The 22,396-nt window shown below is 45.2% G+C and overlaps 1 protein-coding gene across 2 annotated transcripts in view; it reads right to left on the reverse strand.

Annotated features, from left to right (window-relative positions):
* The window catches only part of SMPD4 (sphingomyelin phosphodiesterase 4), a 181,399-nt gene that overhangs the window by 117,539 nt on the left and 41,464 nt on the right, over positions 1-22,396 (reverse strand). For both annotated transcript variants that reach the window (XM_063913033.1, XM_063913034.1), the window contains exons 6-9: positions 16,542-16,594; positions 15,365-15,516; positions 7,880-8,009; positions 1,571-1,642 (exon numbers count right to left, since the gene is read on the reverse strand). In XM_063913033.1, coding sequence (XP_063769103.1) covers positions 1,571-1,642; positions 7,880-8,009; positions 15,365-15,516; positions 16,542-16,594 — 407 coding nt within the window. The remainder of the gene's footprint in view (positions 1-1,570; positions 1,643-7,879; positions 8,010-15,364; positions 15,517-16,541; positions 16,595-22,396) is intronic.

Here is a 22,396-nt window from a genome sequence, read left to right on the forward strand (position 1 = left end):
TGGCTCCAATAGAAAAACGCAATTGTAGCCACTGGTATCCCCATGGAAATACCTCATAACTATGTGTATTAGGGGCTCAGGTGGAGACAGTGCTCAGCAGCCCAGATAATCAATGTCACTAATCTATGTGATCTAGATAAGGTGTATATAGTAGAGATGAGCGGATTCGATTTTACTCGGTTTTACTCGGTTCTCAAAACCGAATCTTATTGGCTATCCAAAACACGTGACATCCGTGAGCCAATAAGATTCGGTTTTGAGAACCGAGTAAAACCGAATCCGCTCATCTCATGGCCAAGAATGCTTCTATAGATCACGAAAGCTATATATACATGACTCGTGGAACATGTTCTAAATTTGAAAACATCTGGGCTAGATGGAGGGAATCCGTATATTCGTCTCAGACTTAATGAGTGCTGGCGACTCTTAGGTTTCGCTAAGCCTGCCCACTTGACCCACTCCAATTAGATATCTCTGTATCCTAAAAGACTGATTAATGTACATTGAGTATACAGTTTTTTTAAGCAATGGTCATGCTTTTCGGTTCTTCTTTTTTAACATGTTTTCTCTTTACACCACTTTTCCTCCTTTTTCTTCTGTTATCTATATTTCTGTCTCATTTCTTATAGTTTAACTAGTATGTTCTTAGTTATACCTGTAAACGTAAATTTACTGAAACAATGACAGAGTATAATCATATGACAATGTTTATTCTATACATGTTTCATCGTCATACATATTCTTTATACACTATATTAGCAATAGTAACATTACAACATCTATGTGTTATGTATAACTTTCTCTTGTACGTGTATTGAGCTATGTCCATGGACACTAGCGCTTGCATCATGGTTCAGTATTAACCCACTTCTGTTGTTAGAGATTTATACTCCGTTTTATTATGTCTAATAAAAACACTTTTAAAAAATGGCTCCAATAGGCAGCCAGCCAAGAAAGAAGCACCAGCTCCGGAAGGCACAAAACTGAAGTTCCCTAGGTAGCCAATGGAGATAAGGAGGGGAAGGAGCTTGAGCTTCATGCCAGTACATTTAAAGGGCCCAAGCTCCTATCACAGCATTGTGTCCATGATATCCAGTGTAATTTAATACTAGAGAAATAGACTTTATAATGAATATTCTACTGTCTGCAATGTTTATAGTTTTCTATACCTCACTCACCATATTTTACTTATTAAATCGCTCTAGTTGCACAAACAGAAGCAGAATCGACGCATGCATGACAACACATGGACAAGACAAAGAGTTGGACTTTTAAAACTATATCATACAATGGCAATTCATTTAAAGATCAAACAATTACATGCCTTCAGGGAATAAGAGAAATGACATCACACCATTAATAGTCATTTCTCATTTAGATCATGAAGTCAAACTGCATTTTTTTTTTCAAGAAAATTCTTATGTATGACTATAAAGGATTTTAAGTAATGTGTTCTAGGACAGAGCAGGTATCACAGGAACCTCTTGAAAGGTCAGACAACTGTCACATCACAGTTGTAAGAGCACAAGTAGCTTGTACTACACCTAGGCACTCACAACTGGCTTATTACCTTAGCATGTGGAGACTGCATTGTATGGTACATTTCAAGAGAGTAATGGTGAAGCCACATCTCCACAAAGATCTGCAAAACAAACAAACAAAAAAATAAGAATTTACTTACCGATAATTCTATTTCTCGGAGTCCGTAGTGGATGCTGGGGTTCCTGAAAGGACCATGGGGAATAGCGGCTCCGCAGGAGACAGGGCACAAAAAGTAAAGCTTTAGGATCAGGTGGTGTGCACTGGCTCCTCCCCCTATGACCCTCCTCCAAGCCTCAGTTAGGATACTGTGCCCGGACGAGCGTACACAATAAGGAAGGATTTATGAATCCCGGGTAAGACTCATACCAGCCACACCAATCACACTGTACAACCTGTGATCTGAACCCAGTTAACAGTATGATAACAGCGGAGCCTCTGAAAGATGGCTCACAACAATAATAACCCGATTTTTGTAACTATGTACAAGTATTGCAGATAATCCGCACTTGGGATGGGCGCCCAGCATCCACTACGGACTCCGAGAAATAGAATTATCGGTAAGTAAATTCTTATTTTCTCTATCGTCCTAGTGGATGCTGGGGTTCCTGAAAGGACCATGGGGATTATACCAAAGCTCCCAAACGGGCGGGAGAGTGCGGATGACTCTGCAGCACCGAATGAGAGAACTCCAGGTCCTCCTTAGCCAGGTTATCAAATTTGTAGGATTTTACAAACGTGTTTGCCCCTGACTAAATAGCCGCTCGGCAAAGTTGTAAAGCCGAGACCCCTCGGGCAGCCGCCCAAGATGAGCCCACCTTCCTTGTGGAATGGGCATTTACATATTTTGGCTGTGGCAGGCCTGCCACAGAATGTGCAAGCTGAATTGTATTACACATCCAACTAGCAAAAGTCTGCTTAGAAGCAAGAGCACCCAGTTTGTTGGGTGCATACAGGATAACAGCAAGTCAGTTTTCCTGACTCCAGCCGTCCTGGAACCTATATTTTCAGGGCCCTGACCACATCTAGCAACTTGGAGTCCTCCAAGTCCCTAGTAGGCGCAAGACACCACAATAAGCTGGTTCAGGTGAAACACTGACACCACCTTAGGGAGAGAACTGGGGACGAGTCCGCAGCTCTGCCCTGTCCGAATGGACAAACAGATATGGGCTTTTTTGAGAAAAAAACCACCAATTTGACACTCGCCTGGTCCAGGCCAGGTCCAAGAGCATGTTCACTTTTCATGTGAGATGCTTCAAATCCACAGATTTGACTGGTTTTAAACCAATGTGTTTTGAGGAATCCCAGAACTACGTTGAGATCCCACAGTGCCACTGGAGGCACAAAAGGGGGTTGTATATGCAATACTCCCTTGACAAACTTCTGGACTTCAGGAACTGAAGCCAATTCTTTCTGGAAGAAAAATCGACAGGGCCGAAATTTGAACCTTAATGGACCCCAATTTGAGGCCCATAGACACTCCTGTTTGCAGGAAATGCAGGAATCGACCGAGTTGAAATTTCTTCGTGGGGCCTTCCTGGCCTCACACCACGCAACATATTTTCGCCACATGTGGTGATAATGTTGTGCGGTCACCTCCTTTCTGGCTTTGACCAGGGTAGGAATGACCTCTTCCTGAATGCCTTTTCCCTTAGGATCCGGCGTTCCACCGCCATGCCGTCAAACGCAGCTGCGGTAAGTCTTGGAACAGACATGGTACTTGCTGAAACAAGTCCCTTCTTAGCGGCAGAGGCCATAAGTCCTCTGTGAGCATCTCTTGAAGTTCCGGGTACCAAGTCCTTCTTGGCCAATCCGGAGCCATGAGTATAGTTCTTACTCCTCTACGTCTTATAATTCTCAGTACCTTAGGTATGAAAAGCAGAGGATGGAACACATACACCGACTGGTACACCCACGGTGTTACCAGAACGTCCACAGCTATTGCCTGAGGGTCTCTTAACCTGGCGCAATACCTGTCCCGTTTTTTGTTCAGACGGGACGCCATCATGTCCACCTTTGGTAATTCCCAACGGTTTACAATCATGTGGAAAACTTCCCCATGAAGTTCCCACTCTGCCGGGTGGAGGTCGTGCCTACTGAGGAAGTCTGCTTCCCAGTTTCCATTCCCGGAATGAAACACTGCTGACAGTGCTATCACATGATTTTCCGCCCAGCGAAAAGTCCTTGCAGTTTTTGCCACTGCCCTCCTGCTTCTTGTGCCGCCCTGTCTATTTACGTGGGCGACTGCCGTGATGTTTTATCCCACTGGATCAATACCGGCTGACCTTGAAGCAGAGGTCTTGCTAAGCTTAGAGCATTATAAATTTACCCTTAGCTATATTTATGTGGAGAAAAGTCTCCAGACTTGATCACACTCCCTGGAAATTTTTTCCTTGTGTGACTGCTCCCCAGCCTCTCGGGCTGGCCTCCGTGGTCACCAACATCCAAAACTGAATGCCGAATCTGCGGCCCTCTAGAAGATGAGCACTCTGTAACCACCACAGGAGAGACACCCTTGTCCTTGGATATAGGGTTATCCGCTGATGCATCTGAAGATGCGATCCGGACCATTTGTCCAGCAGATCCCACTGAAAAGTTCTTGCATGAAATCTGCCGACTGGAATTGCTTCGAAGGAAGTCACCATTTTTTTTTTTTACCATGGCCCTTGTGCAATGATGCACTGATTTTAGGAGGTTCCTGACTAGCTCGGATAACTCCCTGGCTTTCTCTTCCGGGAGAAACACCTTTTTCTGGACTGTGTCCAGAATCATCCCTAAGCACAGGAGACTTGTTGTCGGGATCATGCTACTCCGACCTCCAACTGTTCCCTGGACTTTGCCCTTATCAGGAGATCGTCCAAGTAAGGGATAATTAAGACGCCTTTTCTTCGAAGAAGAACCATCATTTCGGCCATTACCTTGGTAAAGACCCGGGGTGCCGTGGACAATCCAAATGGCAGCGTCTGAAACTGATAGTGACAGTTCTGTACCACGAACCTGAGGTACCCTTAGTGATAAGGGCAAATTTGGGACATGGAGGTAAGCATCCCTGATGTCTCGGGACACCATATAGTCCCCTTCTTCCCGGTTCGTTATCACTGCTCTGAGTGACTCCATCTTGATTTGAACCTTTGTCAGTGTTCAAATTTTTTTAGATTTAGAATAGGTCTCACCTAGCCTTCTGGCTTCAGTACCACAATATAGTGTGGAATAATACCCCTTTTCTTGTTGTAGGAGGGGTAATTTAATTATCACCTGCTGGGAATACAGCTCGTGAATTGTTTCCCATACTGCCTCCTTGTCGGAGGGAGACCTTGGTAAAGCAGACTTCAGGAGCCTGCGCAGGGGAAACGTCTCGACATTCCAATCTGTACCCCTGGGATACTACTTGTAGGATCCAGGGGTCCTGTACGGTCTCAGCGTCATGCTGAGAGCTTGTCAGAAGCGGTGGAACGCTTCTGTTCCTGGGAATGGGCTGCCTGCTGCAGTCTTCTTCCCTTTCCTCTATCCCTGGGCAGATATGACTCTTATAGGGACGAAAGGACTGAAGCTGAAAAGACGGTGTCTTTTTCTGCAGAGATGTGACTTAGGGTAAAAAACGGTGGATTTTCCAGCAGTTGCCGTGGCCACCAGGTCCGATGGACCGACCCCAAATAACTCCTCTTCCTTTATACGGCAATACACCTTTGTGCCGTTTGGAATCTGCATCACCTGACCACTGTCGTGTCCATAAACATCTTCTGGCAGATATGGACATCGCACTTACTCTTGATGCCAGAGTGCAAATATCCCTCTGTGCATCTCGCATATATAGAAATGCATCCTTTAAATGCTCTATAGTCAATAAAATACTGTCCCTGTCAAGGGTATCAATATTTTTAGTCAGGGAATCCGACCAAGCCACCCCAGCTCTGCACATCCAGGCTGAGGCGATCGCTGGTCGCAGTATAACACCAGTATGTGTGTATATACTTTTTATGATATTTTCCAGCCTCCTGTCAGCTGGCTCCTTGAGGACGGCCCTATCTATAGACGGTACCGCCACTTGTTCTGATAAGCGTGTAAGCGCCTTATCCACCCTAAGGGGTGTTTCCCAACGCGCCCTAACTTCTGGCGGGAAAGGGTATACCGCCCATATTTTCTATCGGGGGGAACCCAAGCATCATCACACACTTCATTTAATTTATCTGATTCAGGAAAAACTACGGTAGTTTTTTCACATCCCACATAATACCCTCTTTTGTGGTACTTGTAGTATCAGAAATATGTAACACCTCCTTCATTGCCCTTAACGTGTGGCCCTAATAAGGAATACGTTTGTTTATTCACCGTCGACACTGGATTCAGTGTCCCTGTCTGTGTCTGTGTCGACCGACTAAAGTAAACGGGCGTTTTAAAACCCCTGACGGTGTTTTTGAGACGTCTGGACCGGTACTAATTGTTTGTCGGCCGTCTCATGTCGTCAACCGACCTTGCCGCGTGTTGACATTATCACGTAATTCCCTAAATAAGCCATCCATTCCGGTGTCGACTCCCTAGAGAGTGACATCACCATTACAGGCAATTGCTCCGCCTCCTCACCAACATCGTCCTCATACATGTCGACACACACGTACCGACACACAGCACACACACAGGGAATGCTCTGATAGAGGACAGGACCTACTAGCCCTTTGGAGAGACAGAGGGAGAGTTTGCCAGCACACACCAAAAACGCTATAATTATATAGGGACAACCTTATATAAGTGTTTTCCCTTATAGCATCTTTTTTATATATTTCTAACGCCAAATTAGTGCCCCCCCTCTCTGTTTTAACCCTGTTTCTGTAGTGCAGTGCAGGGGAGAGCCTGGGAGCCTTCCCTCCAGCCTTTCTGTGAGGGAAAATGGCGCTGTGTGCTGAGGAGATAGGCCCCGCCCCTTTTTCGGCGGCCTCGTCTCCCGCTCTTAACGGATTCTGGCAGGGGTTAAATATCTCCATATAGCCCCCGGAGGCTATATGTGAGGTATTTTTAGCCAAAAATAGGTTTTCATTGCCTCCCAGGGCGCCCCCCTTCCAGCGCCCTGCACCCTCAGTGACTGCCGTGTGAAGTGTGCTGAGAGGAAATGGCGCACAGCTGCAGTGCTGTGCGCTACCTTAAGAAGACTGAGGAGTCTTCATGCCGCCGATTCTGGACCTTCTTCTTGTTTCAGCATCTGCAAGGGGGCCGGCGGCGAGGCTCCGGTGACCATCCAGGCTGTACCTGTGATCGTCCCTCTGGAGCTAATGTCCAGTAGTCAAAGAAGCCAATCCATCCTGCACGCAGGTGAGTTCACTTCTTCTCCCCTAAGTCCCTCGTTGCAGTGATCCTGTTGCCAGCAGGACTCACTGTAAAATAAAAAACCTAAGCTAAACTTTTCTAAGCAGCTCTTTAGGAGAGCCACCTAGATTGCACCCTTCTCGGCCGGGCACAAAAATCTAACTGAGGCTTGGAGGAGGGTCATAGGGGGAGGAGCCAGTGCACACCACCTGATCCTAAAGCTTTACTTTTTGTGCCCTGTCTCCTGCGGAGCCGCTATTCCCCATGGTCCTTTCAGGAACCCCAGCATCCACTAGGACGATAGAGAAAATACATTAGGACATTAATGCCATTACTTGCGATGTAAAGGTGTGTACACACGGTGAGATAAATCTGTAAGATTTTGACTATATAGTCAAAATCTTATGAAAAGTTAGTGCATATCTCAAGGTATTAGGCAGCTTGCGATACAGATTCGATCCGCGCTCCCGTGGGGTCGGTATCGTAAGGCTAGATAGACTGTGCAGGCAAGTCAATCTTGACTATCTAGTGTACCATCTAGTACAAAGTATAGTCAAAATTGGCACTTAGTCAAAATCTCAAGCACAGATAGTCAAAATCTGTACTATCTGTGCTATCTGGGCTCTGGGGGAGTTCAAGGGAAATCTCAGCCAAAATCGAACATGTCACCGTGTGTACACACTCTAAGAATGCACGTTCCAGCACTAAGTATGGGCAAAGTGCAGTGTGCATACATTCCATACATACTGTGTAGGACTGATTTTTGCAGCACACTAGTAATTTGAGAATAGTATACTGCAATACTTGTTGCTACCTAATTTATTTCCTAAGAAACAAGACCACAAATAAGCAAAGTAGAAGCTAAAAACACTTGCAAACTATTACTAAAACAAAACAAAAATAGAAAATAGAGGAACAGTACTGTAAATTTTCCAAAGGTTTCCCTATAAGCAGAGCCTCCAGTCCATAAACAGCAATGAGTTTCAGGTCCCTTTCATCAAAATACCACTGTGCCTCAGCTCTTCACACTGTTGGAACTCACTTGCAATAAGGTTTCCGACCTCCATATTTCCTGGGCTGCAGGATCTGCATTCACCAAATGCTGGTGGGAAATGTGTCTCTTTAGAAGGCTAGGGTGCGTTCCATATGAAGTTAATGAAATTGATGGAGATCTGGACAAACAAGTGGACAATAGTCAGAAATTGTATCTAAAACCATCTCACTGGCCAGTACTTGTATATAAAATAGAAATATTTTACAGGTTTACATATGGGTAGCTTTTAACAGTCGGCAAATCACTGTTTACCAATTAAAAACGTACAATGATACATCAGTACTTGTTCATGTTCCCTGTGGAACCCTACATACCCTGCTGCAGATTTTTTTTGGGGGGGGGAGAAAGCTTTCATAGCTAGATCTGGTCTTGCACCTTATCCTCCTCCTTTATATAAGTCACGGTTCTTCAACCTACAGCCCTCCATCTGCATCCCAGGGCATGCTGGGATGTGTAGTTCCACAGCAGCTGGAGGGCCACAGATTTAAGACCCACAATATAAGTGGAAGGCGTTTGTTATATCACTTTTACATCTCTATAGCATGTCACACCCGAGACTTCTACACGGGTCCTTCCCAGGTGCGACCCACTTGAGACCCCTTTCAGACTGGTGGCACTGACACAGCATATTGCCATGTCAATGGCGTCACGTGCAGAGGCGACATTTGGAGATCAGATGATCTCCAGTCGCCGCCTGCTCCTATAGTGTGAATGGGTAGTGGGTCACATCAACCCAACAACCCGTTCACACCGCACAGCAACCTGAATCCTTCCCGTGTTTAACCCTGCTTTAAACAAAGCATTCACGTGCAATAACCCGAGTTATTTCTGGCAATGTGAAAATAGGATTTTGGTACTTACCAGGTAAATCCTTTTCTTTGAATCCATAGGGGGCACTGGAGTACTCTTGGGATATGGACGGCTTCCGTAGGAACAGCACTGAATATTTAAATTTAGAACACTCCACCCCTCCATATCCCCGAGTACCTCAGTGTTTTTTACTGAGCCGAACAGGAACTATAGAGAGGTTGACAATGGAGTATTACATATAACATAAAAGACAATAACGAAGTTGACACATAACGTTACTGACAACTAAACAGTTGACACCCTAACCAGCACTTGATAATTTGAACCAGTCGGTGAGAGTGTGTTACCATAAGATCCTCAGAACTCACCACAACTAGGTAAAACTGCTCTGGGTGGGCGTCCAGTGCCCCCTATGGATTCAAAGAAAAGGATTTACCTGGTAAGTACCAAAATCCTATTTTCTTTTTCATCCACTAGGGGTCACTGGAGTACTCTTGGGACGTACCAAAGCTTCCCCCGTGGGCGGGAGAGCTGTTTGGCACCTGTAACACTAGGCGGCCAAAGCTAGATGCTGATGCCGCAAACGTATCAAACTTGTAAAAGCGCACAAACGTGTGCACTGAAGACCATGTAGCCGCACGGCAAAGCTGCGTCGTAGAAGCTCCCCGACCAGCTGCCCATGAAGTTCCCACAGAACGTGTGGAATGAGCGGTTACTGATGTAGGCGGTTGTAACCTAGCATGAAGGTAAGCCTGACGTATGGTCAGTTTTATCCATCTGGATAAGGTTTGTTTAGACGCTGGCCAACCCATCTTGGCAGCCTCATAGAGAACAAACAACGTATCCGTCTTACGAACTGAAGACGTTCGGGATACATAAACGCGTAATGCGCGTACCACATCCAGAGTTCCAGAATGTGCTGTCAACACAGGAACTACTATTGGTTGATTGATGTGAAAAGATGACACTACCTTTGGTAAGAAAGCGGGATTCGTCCGAAGTTCCGCTCTGTCATCATGAAACACCAAATACGGTGACTTGCATGACAAGGCACCCAAATCCGAAACACGCCTTGCCGAAGCTAAGGCTAGAAGAAAAATTGTTTTCCAAGTGAGAAACTTTATATCCACTTGCTGTAAGGGTTCAAAATAGAAGACTGTAAGAACTCTAAAACCAGATTCAAGTCCCATGGCGCTGTAGGTGGAATGAATGGAGGCTGTACTCTGAGGACACCTTGGAGAAAAGTGCGTATAGACGGCAATAGAGCCAATCGTTTTTGAAAGTAAATTGACAAAGCAGATACCTGCACCTTTAGTGTAGATAAACGCAGTCCTCCATCTAACCCTGTTTGTAGAAACAACAAAAGGCGGGATAACTTGAAAGATGTCGGAAACTTCCGAGCTTCACACCAACCTATATAGGCACGCCATACTCTGTAATAATGAGCTGCCGTAACCGGCTTCCTAGCTCGTAACATGGTTGGTATAACCGATTCTGGAATGCCCTCTCTTTTTAAGAGGGCGGTCTCAACAGCCACCCCGTCAAACGCAGCCGCGCTAAATCGGGGTAAAGGAACGGACCCTGTTGTAACAGGTCTGGACGTAGTGGGAGCGGCCAAGGATCGTCTGCGAGTAGACCTTGGAGATCCGAGTACCAAGCTCTCCGAGGCCAATGAGGCGCCACTAGTATGACTGTGACAGACTCTCTTTTGATCCGTTTTAGCACCAGAGGGAGCAACGGAAACGGTGGAAACAGATACACAAGACTGTACGGCCACGCGACAGTGAGAGCATCCGCCGCCACTGCCTTTGGATCTCTTGTTCTGGACACATACTGGAACGTTTGGTGATTGTGTCGAGACGCCATCAGGTCCACCTGAGGATAACCCCATCGCTGATCCAACATGTGAAACACTTCTGGATTTAATGCCCATTCGCCTGGATGAAAATCCCGACGACTGAGATAATCCGCTTCCCAGTTGTCCACTCCCGGAATGAACACGGCCGACAACATCACCTGGTGGCATTCCGCCCAATTGAGGATTCAAGCTACTTCCCGCATTGCCATGCGACTTCTCGTTCCTCCTTGTTTGTTGATGTATGCGACCGCCGTCGCATTGTCTGACTGCACTTGGACAGGCTGAGAGCGAAGCATGTGCACTGCTTGTCGTAGCGCATTGTAAATTGCGTGGAGTTCCAGGACATTTATAGACAGCAATTTTTCGTGATCCGCCCAGAGACCCTGGAGCTGACAATTTTGAATTACCGCTCCCCAACCTCTGAGACTGGCGTCCGTAGTTAGAATTATCCAATTCCAGCCTCCGAACCGTCTTCCTGCGGTTAAATTGTGTTCCTTGAGCCACCAGAGCAGAGATACTCTTGCCCTTGGCGACAACCTCACCCTGTGGTGAATCTGCAGATGCGAGCCCGACCACTGGGCGAGCACATTCAGTTGAAATGGACGCGAGTGAAATCTTCCGAACTGAAGCGCTTCGAAAGCTGCCACCATTGTGCCTAAGAGGCGAATGCACAAGTGTACAGACACTGTGCGTGGCTTGAGCACTAATTGTACTAGATGGCGTAGAATTTGTACTTTCTGCTGTGGTAGGTAAATTCTTTGATTGACCGTATCGAGAATCATACCTAGGAATTGAAGGCGTTGCGACGGAATTAGATGTGATTTCTTGAAGTTGACAATCCAACCGTGGTGAACCAGTACATCGTATGTTAGCAGCGCATGTTGGAGAAGTATCTGTTGAGACGGAGCTTTGATGAGCAGATCGTCTAAATACGGAACTATTGTCACTCCCAGGGATCTGAGATGAGCTATCATCACAGACATCACTTTGGTGAATACCCGAGGCGCTGACGACAGGCCAAACGGTAGAGCCTGAAACTGGTAATGGTTCTGGCGTATTGCAAACCGCAAGAATTTCTGATGAGGCTGCCAAATTGGAATGTGTAAGTACGCATCCTTGAGATCTAGCGCAATCATAAATTCCTTTGGCTCTAAACCCGCAATCACCGAACGCAGAGACTCCATTTTGAATCTGTAGTAAGTTACGTACTGATTGAGACCCTTTAAGTTCAATATTGGTCTGACTGAGCAATCCGGCTTCGGTACCACAAACAGACTTGAATAATAACCCTGACCCTGTTGGTGTACAGGGACCGGAATCAAAACTGCCGAATCCAGTAGGGACTGAATGGCAATTTGCAGAACCGTCCTCTTGTCGTCCGACAGAGGCAATCCTGTCTTGAAAAACCGCAGAGGCGGAAGACAGTCGAACTCTATTTTGTAACCTTTTAACACTAAATTGCGGATCCACCCATCCGCGGATGTGTGGAACCACGCCAAATGGAACGTCTGAAGGCGTGCTCCCACAATCGGAGAACCGAGATGGGCTGGTAGCCCATCATGCCACTGGTTTGTCGGTAACCTTAGCGTCCTGGCGAGTTGTGTTGGTTTGTTGGAAACCACGACCACGTCTAGCAGGCGTGGCTGTTCCTCTGCCACGTCCTCGAAAGGACTGAGGTCTAAAGGATTTGAACGAAGGTCCAGCGTACCTTCTTCTTGATACCGGTGGAGGCAATGGTAAGAAAACAGACTTAGCCGTAGCCTCAGCAATCCATGCGTCCAATTCAGGACCAAACAACTTCTTGCCATCGTAAGGCAACGCCTCTATACCTCGTTTGACCTCTGCCTCCGCATGATAAGCACGCAGCCAGAGTGCTCTTCGTGCCGTAACTAGAGACGATGAAATACGAGAAGTGAGCTGACAGACGTCAGTAGACGCTGTACAGAGATACTCTACAGCCTCACTCATTTGATTTACAAGAAGTATCAGGTTTTCGTCATGTAAAGCAGATTTGAGTTCTGTAAGCCATATTATGAGCGCCTTAGTGACCCAAATGCCAACCAATCCAGGTCTCAGCATCACACCTGCTGCTACATACATGGACTTTAGCATAGTTTCTATCTTGCGATCTGAAGGGTCTTTAAGCGTAGTAGCTGCTGGCACTGGTATGGTTAATTTCTTGGTAAGCTTCGACACTGAAGAATCAACTATTGGTGGATTCTCCCATGTACATGTTACCGAGTCTGGAAACGGGTAACTAGACTTAAATCTGCGAGGTATAGAAAACCGTTTATCTGGATTCTGTCGTGTTTCTACTAACATCTGATTAAGAGATTCCGACACCGGAAAACTTCTTGGAGTTTTTTGTCGTTTAGTAAATACGACCTGATCATTTGTGAGAGGCTCCTCAGTTTCAGTAAACTTCAGAGACTGACGTACCGCTCTGATGAGATCATCAATGCCGGAACTGTTAAAATCCTCACCATCTGACTCCACTTCGCCCTCCTCACCCTCATCTTGTTCCGTGAGGTCTGGCATGGAATCGTCAGAATGCAACATAGCAGAAACTGGAAAATCATAAGACATATGAAATTTATCCCGTTTACCCAAAATGGATTTGGACCTTACGCAAGGCTGAGACGCCTCCGGCAGTTCTGGCGGTCTCACCCTAGACTCAGATCTTGCCGTTTCCCGCTCCTGTCGAGCGACGGTCAATTCTGATTGTAACCTATCCAGTACATTTACTAACATTCCCCACGGAGGGTTCGGTGAGGAAATTGGTTGTAAAACTGGAGCAGAAATGGTATTCTGAACCGAATCCACAAAACATACTGTACATGTGGTAGATCCATCCGGTAACACACTGCTACAGACTTTGCAATTATGCTTTTTAGTTTTTGCTGGTGCCTTACTCATTATGGCGACAGACAATACAATACACAAAAAACAGACACTTGCACGACTCAGTAAAATAGTAGTAACGTGTCTCTGTATATATATCTGGCCAAGTGCAGTACACGTGGCCAGTAATATGAAATGTGATCCCAAATTCCCACTAACACCCCTGCGCCTCCGGTGGAGTAGAGATGTAGTACTGGAACGTTCTGGAATCACAGCAGGAAGACACAGGAAGCATGGTTAAAATGGCTGCCATGCTTAACTTATAATCACAGTGCAGTTACATACTGATCTTATAAACAGCCTCCCTGCCAGTATAAAACATCATTTTATATATATATATATATATATATATATATATATATATATATATGTGTGCCATACTATCAACAGCCACCCTGATGTTGCTGCTGTTCCTTCTCCCCCCCCCCTCGCGTCTGCTCCGATGCGGATGCAGTGCGGGCCGGGCAGCGGGCACCCCTGCGCCGGGACCTGGAAGCGGGACTGGGAGCTCGTGTGAAGCGCTATGATTACCGGGCAGCAGCGGAGTTAGAACAAGCGGCGGCCGGAGTAGCGGGAGAAGCGGCGGGCGGAACAGCGGCGACTTCCGAGACGCGGGGCCGGAGCAGTGTTGGGGCTGTAAGAAGCGGCGGCCGGAGTAGCGGGCGGCTATGAGACCCGGCGGCCGGAGCAGCTGCGGCGGGCGGCCGTCAGCCGAAGGAACCCAGCGCCTTCCAAACACCTCGGGGCGGCAGCGGAAGCTGACCGCCCCGCTCACATACCTGCACTTCTCTGTGATGAGGCTCCGACGGGGCTTCTCAGTAAGCGCCGGCCAGCCTGCAGGAGATCTGTGTATGTGTGGCTGTGAGGGAGCTCTTTTAGAGAGGACCGACACGCCCCTGCTGCTATCAGCAGCTTGCACTATCCCTGACCCTGCCTGTTGGAAGGGGGAAAGGGATGTGTAGAAAATAGAAAATAAAAAAATAAAAATATTCAAAGTAATTGTGGACCCAGCCACAAACAAACAAACTGTTGCTATCGAGCACAGAAAAAACACTGAGGTACTCGGGGATATGGAGGGGTGGAGTGTTCTAAATTTAAATATTCAGTGCTGTTCCTACGGAAGCCGTCCATATCCCAAGAGTACTCCAGTGACCCCTAGTGGATGAAAAAGAAAGTGGTATTATTGATACTGCTGACCATGAGCAATATTTATACACTAGTTTGAATGCTGTCCACAAATACCACATTTGGGCTCACTTGTGAGACTGACAGCCCTTCCTTACGCCTTGTATTTGTATTCCTCCTGTCACTTGGGATGCCATGCCCCGCACAGTATTTGCTATTGCATTACTGTGCAATGGATACATTTCCTACAACTACTATGATTATTGCTGCTTGCATTCATTTAATTCACAATATACACATTGCTGACCTAACATTGCTATTTTTCTTAATTTGCCTGTTATGAAGGGATGCGGTCAAGATCCTGCCGGACTGAATCCCGGCGGTCGAAATACCGACGCCGGAATCCCGACATTCTCCCTCCGTGGGTGTCCACGACACCCATAGAGGGAGAATAAATTAGAGTGGCGAGCATAGCGAGGCACCGTGCCCACAGCGTGGCGAGCGCAGCAGGCCCGCAAGGGGCTGCGTTCCGCTCGCTGCCCCTGTCGGGGTTGTGTGGTCGGGATTCCGGCGTCGGTATTTTGACAGCCGGGATTCTGTCCAGCGGGATTTAGTACTGATCCCGTTATGAAGTCTGTATTGCAATATTTTCAACTATATTTTGCCTATTTGATTTTTTTTCTGGAAAAATGTTCTACATATTTAATGAATCAAATAAAATGTCTTACATAAGCAGCTTCAGAAACTAGTCAACTGAAAATGAAAGGGAGTCACATTACCTAGGTGCGGGTGATGGTACAGACCCGCCAGGATTGGAGAAATGAGGAGGGGGAACATTTCCTTCAATAGGAAGGAACCACTTCAGGTATTTCTCCACCAAGATGAAATAGGCGCTGTCTGAGGTGCTACAAAGGTACCCGGAGATATAGTTCTGTATGGAGAAAGTTCATATCGCAAACATCAAATAATCAAGATTTCATACAGCCAGGAACAAAGGTAAATAAAACAAACAATTGGTGTTAAGCCCCTTTCACACGGGGGAGATGTGTGCTGAGCGAGGGGGGAACACTCATTTCACACAGCTGTGAAATGAGCGATCTCACTAGATTTGGCATGCACGCATGCCAAATGTAGACCCGGCGATAGCGACGCAGGGGACCGCGCATCGCTGTCGCCGGCACCCTACACATGGAGAGATCCGTACTTAATTTCTAAGCCATCTAATCAGATTGCTTAGAATTTAAGCACCTCTCTCTCTCCCCGTGTACACACCCCTTTAGACTTGCTCAGTTGAAAATTTGGCAGTACACCGTCCGTAACTTTTAGAATAGTTTTACCTTAGTATAAAAATCACATCATTAAGTACTAATTTCCCATAATATGAATCCATGCGATGTAATGGTGTTTTTATGAATTGTGTGATAACCAATGGTGGACGTGGAATTTTAAGTGAATAGCTAGAGGTTAACCTGACTATTCACATATTAGTATAACAAGATTCAAGAAACTTTTGTTTAATACTATTTTAGTCTGTTTTATTGATTGATTGTGTAAATGATTCTCTGTGTCCCTGCTGTGGAGACATGTCTAGTCAACCTCTTATGCAGTAGGGAAGAATCATTTTAAAGCTACTTTAGATTCTTGGTAATCAAGCATTCTAACTGTTCACCTAATTTATTGGTCTCTACTGCAAGGCTGGGTGATATACAGGAAGTTCCATAAACATGGAAGATGCAGAACGTGTATATAAACCTACATAATGTTTATCTGATTTCCACTATCTTATGGTCATAAGCTGGAGGTAAATGTGCTGGTATCTTTAATTGAAATTAGTTAATTTCCAGTTTAATACAATTGACCCTCACACTCCGCTAATTCCACTTTTCATAAATTCCCCTCAGAAAACGTGTCCTTCCTCTTAATGTTACATAAATTTAGTAACAAGTCTTCACTTACCCTTTGTGTGATAAGACAGATGGCAAAGTGGAACATAAAATACTCAAATGGATCTGAGAAAGTGATTAAGGAAGTTGACAATATTTATTAAATTAAGTCCAGGAATTATGATGTATTGTTTGCTTGTACGAAAAACCGTAACAAGAAAATCAGTCACTATTCACACACAAAAATAGAAGGAACAAGTGGTTAGAGACAATAGTCTCAAACCCCATAAACCGGCGCTAATTAATTATATTTCATTAAAAACCAGTGTTTCTTTAGAGCTGCTGAGTAAAAACAGCTTGCTAGGCTGCACAGCAAAAACAATTAGAACAAATGGAGATTACTCTGCGCTTAGAAACACTTTACAAATTTCAATAAGTGTAGTCTATCATGAAGAATAAATGACTCCGTGAGACTTTATATATTGATACTTTTAATCTAAAAATATTTACGATTGACATATGACAATCACAAAACACAAGTAGTAAATTAGTAACTATTATACATAGTGTATCTGATTAGTATTAAATAAGAAGCTAAAAGCTTATAAATAAGCACTGAAAATTACTCTTTAGATAGAGATATATCCATAAATATTTATAAACACATAATAGAGTATAGAATATTGCTCTCCTCGTAGGTATTTATATAATTACACTGGCGTCCCAGTGTGTTACTGAAATGAATGTTCCGCAAATGAATCACACTGATTAGTCTCAGGAAGACAGCATAAACTTGAATATATTTACCCCCGTGTTGGTTCCTGAAGGTTCCGTTTGCAGTACACACGTGGTATATCTGATGGTAGGTAATTGCTGTTTAATAGTGCTGTACAGAACAGCCCCGCTGGGAGGCAAGTATGTCCCTGCTCTCCCGTAAACGCTGCCCGCTATTACACTCTGCGGCTTGTTAGCTATGCAGTAAGATGCGGTCCTCACGGCGGAGGTTAGCCCGGACTCACCCGGCGTATAGCCGCAAATCCTTGCAGCGGTTAATAGTACTGCTGTCTGTTGGAATCCTGTGTGTTCACCCGTGTTGTTACTTGGTGATCCAGACCTCGCAGCAGGGGTCACGTAAGGTTCAGCCGGATTCAGCCGGGGATTGCCGGGTGTAATTTCATCGGTGTGCGGGAGCTGTTAGAAGAAGCGGTAAATACCGACTGGAGAGCAAATTCAAAAGAGTGGGCGTCAACTCGTTTCGTCTCCTAGCAACCGGAGACTTCCTCAAGATGGGGATACTGGGGTCACATTAGTACAATGGGGTATAGATGGAGTCCAAAGGAGCCATGGCACTTTAAAACTCCTCCCCTCTATGCCCCCTCCCATAGCCCAGTCTAGGAAAACTCTGCCCGAAGGAGACGGACATACTTGAGAGGAGGAAACAGGACAAGAGTAACAAAGTGGTAAGGAAACAAACCAGCACACAACAGAACAAGAGGTTAGCAACGGCCAAACCAAAGACGATAACAACAGCTGATCCAAACTACAGTCACACAAGAACTAAACGTGCAGGAAGTAAATCGAAGCACAGACGCGGGCGCCCAGTATCCCTTATGGATACAGTGCATGTTTTTCAGGTCTCCTCACAGAATCACAAGTGAAATAATAACTACATCTGCGGACCTGTTAAAATGTGTCTGAGTAATTGATACACCTGTGCACCTGTTGGGTTACCTGCAAAACATGCACTGTGTGGGGTAATGAGGACCGAGTTTGCAGACCTATGCTTTAAGGAAAGACTAGCTGAGCATGTTCAGAATATCCGCAAGGGGCTTATTTCATACAATGTCTCTTTACATTTTAAAGAGACACATGCGTGTGAAATAAAAAATCTGGTCTTCTGTGGCATTAGGTGTGTAAAATCTAACTGGAGGACTGATACAAAAAAGTAGATTTAGCGAAAAAATAGAAATGCGGAGTATATATAAGATGAGGACCATGACCCCCAAAAGGTTAAATGTGGATTACGAACTTAAATGGTTTTTATAATGTGAATATCTGTTCTCAATTTCAACTTGTATATACTATCGTAATGTACTGAAAATGGTCTGGTAAATGTATATCTCTAATGTATAACCTTCTGTTTTATTTGAGGACCAATATTATCTAAATGGGATTTACTGAGTACACGTTCCTACACGTTAAGCACCTCTATGACGTCTACAATAATGTTCCGGATCACCAATGAAAAATAAGGGATGAATATATTATCAAAGTGTCAGCGGGACTTGTTGTACCAACTCACTTCCGCTATGCGGTCCATTTACCGTAAAGAGGATGTATGCAAACATGGGAGATGCGTTCCATTCGGGACTTCCAAACGTCCGGTTTGCGTTCCAAAGACCGGAAGTCGGCCGCGAAAACGGACTTCTCTTATGGTTTCACTATAAGGACACTTTTTTTATCTGTGTGTACTAGCGGTCTCGCTGGACACACTTAAAATGTATCGATCTGGTGTTCCTAGTATTTGTATATGATGGTTTTAATGGATTTAGGGTCCTGCGTATGAACTGGATTTGGTGATCCCGGCCCTGAATGACGTCATTGCTTACATTTTTTATTGTGTGTAACAGTGAAATTGGGTATTCGAGTCTTTTTAATGTTAATAGGAAGCATAGTGTTGCACTGTATTAGCGATAGGCTGTATTATTTTTCTTTAACCATGTTTTTGAGTGCTAGCTGTCAATCACACTTGGTTAGGAATCAATCACTTCCGGTGTAGTGAAGATCCACACTTGGAAAAAGGATCTATATTCGAAACGAGTCAGTCGTGGAGCTATAGCTGTAGGCCCGGATACATAAGTACTATTTTTTAAGATCTTATTACCTCTATTTCCGGACCTATGAGGTTATTTACCACCTGTTGATTTCCTGTAACCAAACTCTGAGTTTAGTGCCTGCAGTCTAGGCATTGGTTTTTTTTCCCTCCTTTTTTGTTTATGTTTTTAACTATATGTATTGTTACATTTTATAAATTCTTGGTGGTTGTCACAACCAATAAAGTTGTTTTTTTTAACTACGTGGAGTTAAGAAGTGTTCGTGGCCCTACACTGAAGTGGATATTGAAACCAGTAGAGCTACAAATTCCAGTCTAAAGAAACAGTTATGGGAACACAGGGACCTATGCTAAGGTCAGTTCGATTCGAATATGTTCTGTGTAGTACCCTGGGTATGGTCAAGATCCTATCGTGATCCAGATACATAAAGTAATCTTTCAGTGAACATAGGGAACTCCTTAGAGATCAGTGTCATAACAATTTCCATCTAGGAGGACTCCAGTTCTTATCTGTAATATGCTCCAAGCAAAGTATTGGAATAACCGCACTCATTTCTTTACAATAAATGAGTGGTGACATATTATAAACACCAATTTCTTTGTAAAGAAGAGTACCCGTTATAAACTGAGCCTGAGTTCTATTTCTTTATCTTTTTGCATTGTATAGATACCCTGTTCAGCTTCAAGAGAGAGCAAACCATCTCCTGGAGTGTCTTTGCTTTGTCCAGGGGTAGGAAAACTTTCTGAGCTACCGTGTCCAGGACCATGCCAGAAACTGAAGTCTGAGTCGGCTGGAGGTGAGATTTCTGTAAGTTGAGAATTCACCCATGGTGAGTTAGTAGTAGTGTTGTGAGGCTGATGCCGTTCATCAGCTGCTCTCTGGACCCTGCCTTCATCAGCAGATCATCCAGGTATGGAACAATGTTTACACCTGAAGACTGAGTTGGAACATCATTTCCGCCATGACCTTCGTGAATACCCTCGGTGCCGTAGAGAGGCCGAAGGGTAAAGCTTGAAATTGGTAGTGTTTGCACAGGATTGCAAACTGTAGGTAAGCCTGATAAACCACTAAGAACTCCCCCCTCTTCCAGACCTGAAATCACCGCTTTCAGAGATTCCATCTTGAATTTGAAAACCTTCAGATGTGGGTTTAAGGATTTGAGATTCAAAATTAGTCTTACCGAACCATCCGGCTTCAGTACCACAGACAGACTGGAGTAATATCCCCTGTTTCTCTGAGAAAGTAGAACTGGAACAATGACCAGAGTCTGAACCAATTATTGAATGCCTCTTGTAAGGTTTCCCATATTTCTTTGGAAACTGGTAAGCTTGATTTGAAGAATCTGTGAAGTGGAGGAAAGTCGAACTCTATTTTGTAGCACTGGGAGATTAAATCTTTTACCCAGGCATCCTGGCGGAAGCTTCTCCACGTATGGCTGAAATACTTAAGCCGAGCTCCCACCCCGAGATTCCCCCAGGAATGGAGGGACACAGTCATGTGGAAGCCTTTGTGGAAGAGGAGTTGGTGTTCTGCTCCTGCGAACTGGAGGCAGCTGGTCTGCGCGACTTTCCGCTATTTCCTCTGGCAGCGTTTGAGGCACCTCTGGCCCTACCTCTAAACCTTGTCGAATGAAAGGACTGTAGAGATGGGCCCGAATATGGACGTCTACCAGGTGGAGCCGCAGACGGCAGGTACTTGGATTTCCCGGCAGTGGCCTGTGAAATCCATTTGTCCAATTCACCTCCAAATAAGGCATCACCTGTGAAAAGCAAAGCTTCTACACCCTTCTTTAATTCACTATCTGCTACCCACTGACGTAACCACAAAGCTCTGCGAGTAGAGACTGCCATAGTAGTAGACCTGGCATTTATGATACCGATCTCTGACAGATTTGCACAATAAAAGGGCAGACTCCTGAATATGTTGTAAAGTGTCACCATATCAGATAGTGTTGCGTCACCCGCAAGGCCCTCTTGAAGGTAATCCGCCCATGTGTGAATGGCTTGTGTAATCCAACAACCTGCAATAATGGGTCTCTGAGTTGCCCCTGCAGCTATATAAATAGATCTCAATGTGCTTTCTATTTTACCATCAGCCGCCTCGAGTGTCATAGCTCCCGGTAACGGCAACACAGTCTTTTTAGACAGACGTGATACCGATATTGGGTGTGGATCATCAAATCGACAGTGTATAGGTCCACAATGTTTAGGTCGACAGGATTGGAAGGTCGACAGGGTTTTTTTTGTTTGTTTTTTTGTGTCGTTTTCTGCGTACAGTGACCAGGAAGCCGAATTAGTGCACTGTGTCCCCTCGCATGGCTCGCCATGCTTCGGGCAAGGTGCCTCGCTTCGCTCGGCACAGGTTACCGTTCCAATCGTAGTCCACGTGGATCGTTAAGTATGAAAAAGTTCAAAAAAAGATAAAAATGGTCGACCTAGACCGTGTCGATCTTCAGACCGGATCCCACAGATACTATAGGAGAATTTTCCCAGCGTTTTCTCCCCTCCTGAGTAAGGGGAAAAAATAAGATTTTAAACCTACCGGTAAATCTATTTCTCCTAGTCCGTAGAGGATGCTGGGGACTCCGTAAGGAAAATGGGGTATAGACGGGCTCCGCAGGAGACATGGGCACCTATAAAGAATTTAGTATGGGTGTGCACTGGCTCCTCCCTCTATGCCCCTCCTCCAGACCTCAGCTAGAGAACTGTGCCCAGAGGAGATGGACAATACGAGGAAAGGATTTTGTAAATCTAAGGGCAAGATTCAAACCAGCCCACACCAATCATACCATATAACCTGGAATACACATAACCAGTTAACAGTATGAACAAACAGCAACGGTCCAAGACCGATTCCAACTGTAACATAACCCTTATGTAAGCAATAACTATATACAAGTCTTGCAGATTTTCCGCACTGGGACGGGCGCCCAGCATCCTCTACGGACTAGGAGAAATAGATTTACCGGTAGGTTTAAAATCTTATTTTCTCTTACGTCCTAGAGGATGCTGGGGACTCCGTAAGGACCATGGGGTTCATACCAAAGCTCCCAATCGGGCGAGAGAGTGCGGATGACTCTGCAACACCGACTGAG

Source organism: Pseudophryne corroboree, chromosome 1 (genome assembly GCF_028390025.1).
Source record: "Pseudophryne corroboree isolate aPseCor3 chromosome 1, aPseCor3.hap2, whole genome shotgun sequence".
Lineage (NCBI taxonomy): Eukaryota > Metazoa > Chordata > Amphibia > Anura > Myobatrachidae > Pseudophryne > Pseudophryne corroboree.